Source organism: Pinus tabuliformis, chromosome 8, assembly GCF_031772625.1.
Source record: "Pinus tabuliformis cultivar Carrire ecotype Pingquan chromosome 8, CPIR1, whole genome shotgun sequence".
Taxonomy (NCBI): Eukaryota; Viridiplantae; Streptophyta; class Pinopsida; order Pinales; family Pinaceae; genus Pinus; species Pinus tabuliformis.
In genome coordinates this window covers 754,749,039-754,757,952 of record NC_142294.1, presented here as the reverse complement: position 1 = coordinate 754,757,952, position 8,914 = coordinate 754,749,039, and the positions used below count along the sequence as shown (strand labels likewise).

The 8,914-nt window shown below is 29.6% G+C and overlaps 1 protein-coding gene across 1 annotated transcript; it reads left to right on the top strand.

Moving 5' to 3' along the window:
* The first annotated feature begins 659 nt into the window (after positions 1–659).
* On the top strand, positions 660–2,988 carry LOC149237783 (amino acid transporter AVT3B-like). Its single transcript, XM_089366874.1, has 2 exons — positions 660–1,013; positions 1,362–2,988. Exons 1-2 carry the CDS (start codon positions 984–986, stop codon positions 2,664–2,666), a joined length of 1,335 nt encoding a protein of 444 aa, XP_089223000.1. The 5' UTR covers positions 660–983; the 3' UTR covers positions 2,667–2,988.
* Positions 2,989–8,914: the final 5,926 nt, after the last annotated feature.

Genomic DNA, 8,914 nt, shown 5'->3' with positions numbered 1-8,914 from the left:
TTTTTTTCTTTATTATTATTATTAAGGAAATATGTTAATAGTCTAAACTATTTAGCAAAAGTAAAAACTTTTTCCTTTAATATCTAGATAGCATGGTTTTCCTTAAATAACAATTAAATTTTTTCTAAATTTAGTACTTATCAAAAATGATAAGCATCATCAAAATTATACAAAATTTGATCTGACTAGATATTAATTTAAAAAAAGAAAATTAAAACAATATTATAATAATTCAAGTTATAGTTGTTAAAATTCAAAATTTTAGGTGTTCTAGACGTTTTTGATGATGCTGAATCCATTTCCACCATCAAAAATACCATTCAAAAACTGCATCTACAAGATTTTTTGAAATTTTTTAGCCCAGATAAATTCCGACCACTTTTAACCGTTCAGACAATGACGAATCCATTCTTTTTACCTAGATCACCTCAAAATCATTATCTAAAATCATTATCTAAATAGGCCAATCTTACAACAAAAACTAATTTATAGAACATGACTGAACCACCAACGATAATATTAATATTAAAATTTCCTAAAATATCTAAAGACATGACAGATCCACAAACAATGATGCTAATATTAAAATTTCCTACAAAGAGACATGACAGATCCACAAACAATGATACTAACATTAAATTTTCCAACAAAGAGCTCCAAACCGACTTGACTTGGACTTTATTAGTCCCTGCATTATAGGCTATCATAAGATTAATATTAAATTGTCCTACAAACAACTCTAACTGGCTTGGCTTTGGCTTTATCAGTCCCTGCAATTCAGGCCTGCAGGCTGCAGAGCCTGTAGTTTGTTAGTTTCCATAAAATAAAATTCCATTTTTCAAGTTCCCTTGATATCAGCATTTCAAAACAAAAAGCAAAAGGAAAAAGGTCTCTAATTCAGAGCGAAAAGCTAGTCAATTTTTTTGAAACATTGCTGATAAAATTTGTGATTTCATTGCCAGATTGGATTGGCTTGGCGTTCCATGATTTTAATGCCTGGCAGCACAGATCTGGTAATTCCAGAACGCTGAACCTTTTAAGTTTCCAAAGCGTGGTAGTTTTCTGCTAGACAGTACGTTCTGGTTTTCAAAATTCTGTAATTTCCTGCCAGAACACCGAAGGCTCAAGTTCCCAAAATTTGACGATTTCGATAGGTTCCTGCTAGCACATGCAGATAACCCTAGTTCAAGAATATACTCTGAACCTACATTCTAACCCTATAACAGAATTGGCCATCAAATATAAATCGCTTTCAGAAAGAATCGCATTGCAGAAATTCTCTGCCTGTAGCTCCGCAGATCGACCTTCAATTTGGGTTAAAAAGCCTTACAAATTGACACCAATTTCATCAAACTTGACAGGGAAAAATGGTTCCCGGAGAGGGCACGAGCGCGACTTGCTCTCTGCCTCGCGAGGATTCGCCTCTGTTACCCAGTTCGTCACATTCGGGGCCCCTTTCATCAGTATTTATATCCTTCAGCAATATCTCGATCGCCATTGTTGGAGCCGGCGTCCTGGGATTGCCTTACACTTTCATGAAAACGGGATGGCTTGCAGGAATCATAATGCTGGGAACGGTGGCAGGGATCACATATTACTGCATGATGCTGCTGGTCTGGACCAAGAGGAAGCTGGAGAAGGATGGCTATGTGAAAACTGGCAGCCTTGGGGATGTAGGGTTTCTTGTGAGCGGGCAGGGCGGGAAGGCCATGGTGGATTTTGCGATAGTGCTAATGCAGGCGAGCTTTTGTATTGGTTATCTTATCTTCATCGGCAATGGCTTATCATCTCTGATTTCCAGATCAGAGCCCAAGATGGATTACAATTCTTTGCATTCTCCTCTCTTCGCCAGATCTAAAATACTGGGTATTGATGCAAAGAATGTCTTCATCTGGGCCGTTTTCCCCTTTCAGCTGTGCCTTAACGCAATTCGAACCCTGACCCACCTGGCTCCCTTTAGTATATTCGCTGATATTATAGACATTGCAGCAATGTTGGTTGTGATGGTGGAGGATGTGTTGCAGCATATGTCAAATGCCGATAATTTAGAGGCCTTTACTGGTTTTAGCATGATTCCCTATGGTGTTGGAGTGGCGATCTATTGCTTTGAAGGGGTCGGCATGGTTCTTCCCCTGGAGGTTGTGGCAGATCAGAAGCATAAATTTGGACGCATTCTGGGTCTGGCCATGTTTCTCATTGCTGTCACCTATGGAGTTTTCGGGTTTTTGGGTTACTATGCATTTGGGTCTGAGACCAGAGACATCATAACTTTGAATATGGGGAAAAATTGGGTGACATTTCTTGTACAGTTGGCTCTGTGCTTGAATCTGTTTTTCACTTTTCCTTTAATGATGAATCCTGTTCACGAGGTTGTGGAGAGCAGGTTCAATTATGGCCGGTATTCGATCTTCTTAAGGTTCGTTTCTGTTTTATTAACTACTGTGGTTGCTGTGCTGGTGCCCAATTTTGCAGACTTTCTATCTGTTGTGGGCAGTAGTATATGTTGTGGTTTGGGGTTTGTATTGCCTGCTGTATTTCACTTGATGGCCTGCAGGAATTCTTGTTCTTTGGCTCAGGTGATTGCAGATATTCTGATAATCTGTTTTGGCCTGGTTTTCGGGGTCGTGGGAACCATATCGTCTGTTAAACAGATATTGCAGGGTTAGATGTCATTCATTGTCCATATTGTTTGTCAAACAGATATTGCAGGGTTAGATGTCATTCATTGTCTGTATCTTATTCCAGTGGCCACATATTAACTTTTTTTTCTTGTTTTGGCCTGATAATACCAGATTTGCTAATATTCATTTTATCCATATATAAATATGATCCTTCAAACTTAAAGTTTCATCTTCTGTAGTCTTGTCAATTGATGCAACTAGAATCATGGGTATTCGCCACCAAATCATTTCCTGTAATTTCCAAGGTATGATGCCAGCAGGAGTGCTGAAAGTTTTTTTTTTTAATAAGATACTGGAATTTTATTTTTATATGGATTTCCTTACTCCTTTTGTCATATTGCCCTTCATATTTTATCTGAAATTTCTTCTATGGGATTCCCTTTGTCATGGTGCCCTTGATATTTTATCTAAAACTTCTCCCTTACTTGTAAAGATTTTATCAAAAGTTTTATTCAAAGGCAGGCTTGTTGCAAGGAAAAACTCGGGTGATATGTATACGTGTAGTTTAATGAGGTGAAGGAGTTGTCCAAAAAGTTATGGAAATTTCGGTTATATTTAAAGAAAATCAAGCAAGGATTTTTGTAAATCCAAGTTATAGTTGTTAAACTTCAAAATTTTAGGTGTCCTAGACGTTTTTGATGGTGCTGAATCCATTTCCACCATCAAAAACACATTCAAACACTGCCTCTACAAAAATTTTTGAAATTTTTTTATCCAAATTCCGACCACTTTTGGCCATCCGGACAATTCCTCCCCCTGGTTAGACAACTCCATATGTATATTTACTATTTTTATTTCAATAATGAATAATAATAATATTTTTTATATTTTTTAAAATAAGATATAATAAGATAATTACATTAATAAAAGCGTAGTTGAGATGAGTGGATTTATATTATTATTATTATTATTTTAGAAATTAATAGCTATAATATAACTCTTTGTTTTATAAATTGTTTTTTTTTAAGATTTATATATTTAATTTGAGGTTATTTGTTATTTGATAATTTGTATAGTAATTTCATAATTGTATTAGATAATTGTGAAAATGTAAATGTGTATTTATATGATACTATTTGCTATTTAATGATTTATATAATAATTTCATAATATAATTGTATTAGGTAAATGTGAAAAGATAAACATATATTTACATGATGCTATTTGTTGTTTGATAATTTGCAGGGTAATTTCATAATTATATTGGGTAAATGGAAAAGGTAAACATATATTTAGAGATGCAAGCTAGTTAATATTTGAAATTCCATCCATTAATGTAGAGGAGACTGAGAATATGTCAATGCTACCATAAAACCAGTATATGTCCATCTTAACCAAAGATCTATCAAGCCTATAGGGAGATAAAATCTGATTACACTTCAAAGATTTGATCATGTTGGATACTTAAAATGGAACTATATCGGTTATCTCTCTATATACATACTATGTGTAATTTTTTTATTGTTTAAATTGCATTTTTGAATGCATAAATGATACATCACCTTGGAAATACTCCTTAAACACTTGGATTATGTAGATTACTTATAGTTTAAACTTGCAATTCCAACAAATATTTAGATAACTAAGATGTAAAATAGTGAGATAGATTAAAATGTTTATTTTTTTTTCAATTACTTTATATATATATATATATATATATATATATATATATATATAACACTAAAATGCATTGATATATTTTATTTATGTACTACATTGCCTATGTTAATTTTTTTTATTAATATATTTTTAAATACTCTTCAATTTTATTAATTTTAGATATTAAAATTTATTATTTTATAAACAACATCAATTATTTATTATTTTTAATAATATTTTTTTAAATGTTACATATCAATTTTATATTAATAATTAAATAATTACATATCTTCTTTTTATTAGTAAATATTTTTTTATTTAATTTTAATTTTAATTAATTCTTTTATTTGGGCATTGAATTTTTTTTTTTTTTCATAGTTAATATTGAAATATTTTTTTGAACTTTATTCTCTCCATAAATATACATACATATAAATTTGATATTTAAATATATTAGTTAACATATACATTCAGATTATTTATTTAAGTCCTATGTTGTAATATTTTTTTAAAAGTATAAGAATATACATATCCCAACTGAAAATATAAGAAAAAGTTCACTTTTAATTACTTCATTTCTATAAAATTGATATAAAATTATATTGAGAGAGGGTGAAATATTTTTACCACATCTCTTTCATACTAGGTTGTAATAATAACAACCAAAGAACTAGCACTATTAGAATGAGATTATTGATGTTTTGTAATCCCTTTAATTAAAACTAACCAAATATGTATATTCATTTTTATTTTTTATTATAACTCACATTATTTTTTATTTTAAATAATAATTTTTTATTTTTTATTTTTTATTTTTAAAGGGACGTGTGTCAACTTGTGGTTAAGTATGGAAGGAATTACACCTCTCCATATGTTATATTTAAAGAAAGATTAATTTATCAACTTTCAATTTAGTGTAATAAAATAATAAATAATTTTTTCTTAAGTAAATATGGTAAAAATAATTAATATAAAAAATATCTTTTTTATTTTTTATTTTTTATATATGTTATTTAAATTAACCAACCAAATAGTATTATATTTAATAAAGGTAAAATAATTTCTTATCATTTAAAATTTCACCTTATCTCATTTTATCTATCATCTCATATTCTAATATAAACATTTAACAACATTGTTGGAATTTGTATAGCTTGAGTGAGCTTAATGGTTAAGAACCTATATTCCTTGTAAGAGGTTGCATGTTTAAAATTCAAAGAGGAATAGAGTATGTACATTTTTGTAAACTTTATCTTTAAAATCATTAAGGGGAGGGGGTCCATTGTCCTATAAACAAGGTTCAATCTCATATACATCTTCATAAAATTTAATTGTCAAATCAATATATAGGAATCCATTATCCCATAAACAAGAAAATTTCATTCACCAATTTAATATACTTAACTATAACTTTAAAATTAAATTATTCTTGTTATTTTATATATGCTATAACCTACAATAATATTTATAATAAGAGTTGTCTTTAGTGTGACTTTTTGGACTTTCCGGTGCGAGAATCTGGTAGAAGAATTTGACATGAAATCTTGATTTGTTATGGGGGCACTTCAATTGTGTAGTGGTTACCCATCAAGCTAATTTGACATGAAATCTTGTTTTGTGTTATTTAAACGTGTTTTTTCACTGTATATATGGATTCAACATCCTTAAAAACCCCTAGGGCACTTCGATTGTGTAGGGGTTACCCATCAAGCTTGTGATTTCAATACTGTATATATGGATTCAACATCCTGAGAAATCACTAGGGCACTTCAATTGTGTAGGGGTTACCCATCAAGCTAACTTGACATGAAATCTTGATTTGTGTTATTTAAACTGGTTTTTTGACTGTATATATGGATTCAACACCTGAAAAACCCCTAGGGCACTTCGATCGTGTAGGGGTTACCCATCAAGCTAATTTGACATGAAATCTTGATTTGTGTTATTTAAACTGGTTATTTGACTGTATATATGGATTCAACACCTGAAAAACCCCTAGGGCACTTCTATTGTGTAGGGGTTAACCATCAAGTTTGTGATTGAAGTAAAGGGTTACCCAGCAAGCTTGTGATTTCACTAAATCCTGCCAAATTTTAGAGAAATTAAACAGGAAAAACCCACCGAGAAAGCTTCCAAAAAGTCTCACTAAAGACAACTCCTTATTAATAATGTTTATACTAAAAAAATATTCAAACCAATTTTATAACATAATGTTGATGTTAATTATGTGAGTATATTCTATATAACTTTAAATTTATTTTTGTGAAATTGAGAACCATCGAGATAAATATATATATTTTTTTAAATTATTAAATATTAAGTAAAGTCTTTCAATAAAAATCACATTCAAAATGTTATGTCAACACGTGAAACACGAACATTTTTAAAAAGTTATTAAATATTAAGTAAAGTCTTTTAATAAAAATCACCTTCAAAATATTGGGTCGACACTGTGAAACACCCACCCACTGTCATTCATCATTAGGTATAAGATGAAAAGTCATCATCAGGACTAAGATGAAAAGTTAAGACTTTTCATCTTAGTCCTAATGATGAACCATATTGGATGGTTCCACCCAACATTTTGAATGTGATTTTTACCCAAAAACATAAATTCACAAATTATTAAATATGCTTTTATAATTTTTTATAATATATTTATTTATTTATTTTTAATTATTAAATATATTTTTATTTAAAATTTTATATTTGCTTCTCACAAATGGTTAATTGCGTTGTATCAAGTACTAAATTTTTATTAAAAAAAAATTATTTAAAGACATTTAAAAATAAATAAATTATTTTAACAGCCTACTCTAGTAATGTAAACACTAAACATCATGTTTTAAGTCAATCATTGGTTTACTGCCTTTCCATCATGTTAGTTGGATGAGAATAAAGTGATATTTAATAGGATGAAAAAGCAATAAGCCAATGATTGACTTAGTGCATAGTACTTAATATTTATAACATACAACTATGTAATAAGAATCTTTAGTGACGGGGTAGAGGAGGTGGTTATTCACATTGAGAATAATATGAAAATCAAATTCTTATGAGAATTCGGCAAGTTCACCAACAATGTAAAAGAAACCTATGCTCTCTACCAAGTAATAAAACAAGAATAAAACTTAAACATCCAAAATATCATAGTGATTGGGAATTTTCTTATTATTCTCTCTTGATTTCTAAATAGATGATCTCAAACTTAATCCGATTATCAAAAATAGACCAAGATTATAAAAAAAACATTTAAAATGCTCTTTCTCATACTTAAAAAATAGTAGTTCCATATCTTAAGAAGTAATAATTCAGTAGCTAACGAACTTGCTAACCTTGGACCTACTCTCCCCAAAGGTGAACTAGTTGTTTAAAGCTAGCCCCAAAGGGCCCCTCTCCCTTAATCATGAATCATATTGTATGCAGATTTGTTGCTATAAGTGGGTTATTGAAGGAGAGCCCCCAGGGCACAGCAAACATATGGCCATCATTCAAGATATAACCCATGCATTATTAAATATGAAGCCAAGGAACAATACATGGAATAGAGCTATGGGCGAACAAGGGAAGTACATGCCCTCTCACCGAATAATGATGCACAATTATCCTCTGATTCCACTGAATTCTCAAAACAGATTGATACTTCATAGGTTTCTGCTCGCCTCATGAAATGCAAATTTTTCTTCATAGGTTTCTGCTCGCCTCATGAAATGCAAATTTTTCTTCTTAGTTTGTTGGCATGTATACTGCACAAGTGTTATAAAGAGATTAATATATTGGTAGGTTTCTATCTGTTCCATGATAAAATTAGACATTGCTTTTAGGAAAAAATTTCATCTCTGATATCAATATCAATTTATAAATCTAATATGTAAATCACCCTTATGCTCAAACCCTTTTTAAAATATAAATATCCAATTATGGTTTAAAAACAAAAAATATTCAAAATAGTTTTTATATTTTATTAAGTGATTATATTATGCAAACCAAAATTATAAATATGATTGTATTCTTATGACTTAAGTGAATTGGAGCCCCAAAAAATTAAATCCCATTTTAAAATGATAAAATAATATTTTATATGAAAAATTTAATAAAAATATAAATTAAAAATATTTTTAAATTAAATTAAATTTATTTTAAATTTAAAAATATAAATAAAAATAAATATTAAAAATTTAATCAAATATTAAATAGTAGATACTTTTATTATTGGTATAAATTTATTTTAACTATGGATCTAGCAAGTATTGAGAGATCAAATTTTTTGAAGTATAAATCTTTTTTAGAGTGTGAAACCCTGATAAAAAGTTTGTATCTCTAGAGATTTGATCCCTCTAGCTACGTGATAGATCTGTGGTATAGATGTTCTCTCTCTACACACACAAACACATACCATGTGTAATTTTTCTTTGTCTAAATTGCATTTTTGAATGTATAAATGGATTCAACATATTGAAAATCCATTGGGCACATGGGACTACACAACTTAAACTTAGCCCAAAATGTAAAATAATAAAAATACTTGAAATGTTTTAAACATAATAATATATTTTTTTCAATTACTTATATAATATATATATAGGGTTTCTTTAACCATCTATACCATAAATATAAATTGTTGACATTGAAAT

Coding starts and splice junctions, on each gene's coding strand:
- LOC149237783 (XM_089366874.1), top strand. CDS start 984: ATGATTTTAATGCCTGGCAGCACAGATCTG. Junction 1,014..1,361: donor TGCCTGGCAGCACAGATCTG/GTAATTCCAGAA, acceptor CAAACTTGACAG/GGAAAAATGGTTCCCGGAGA.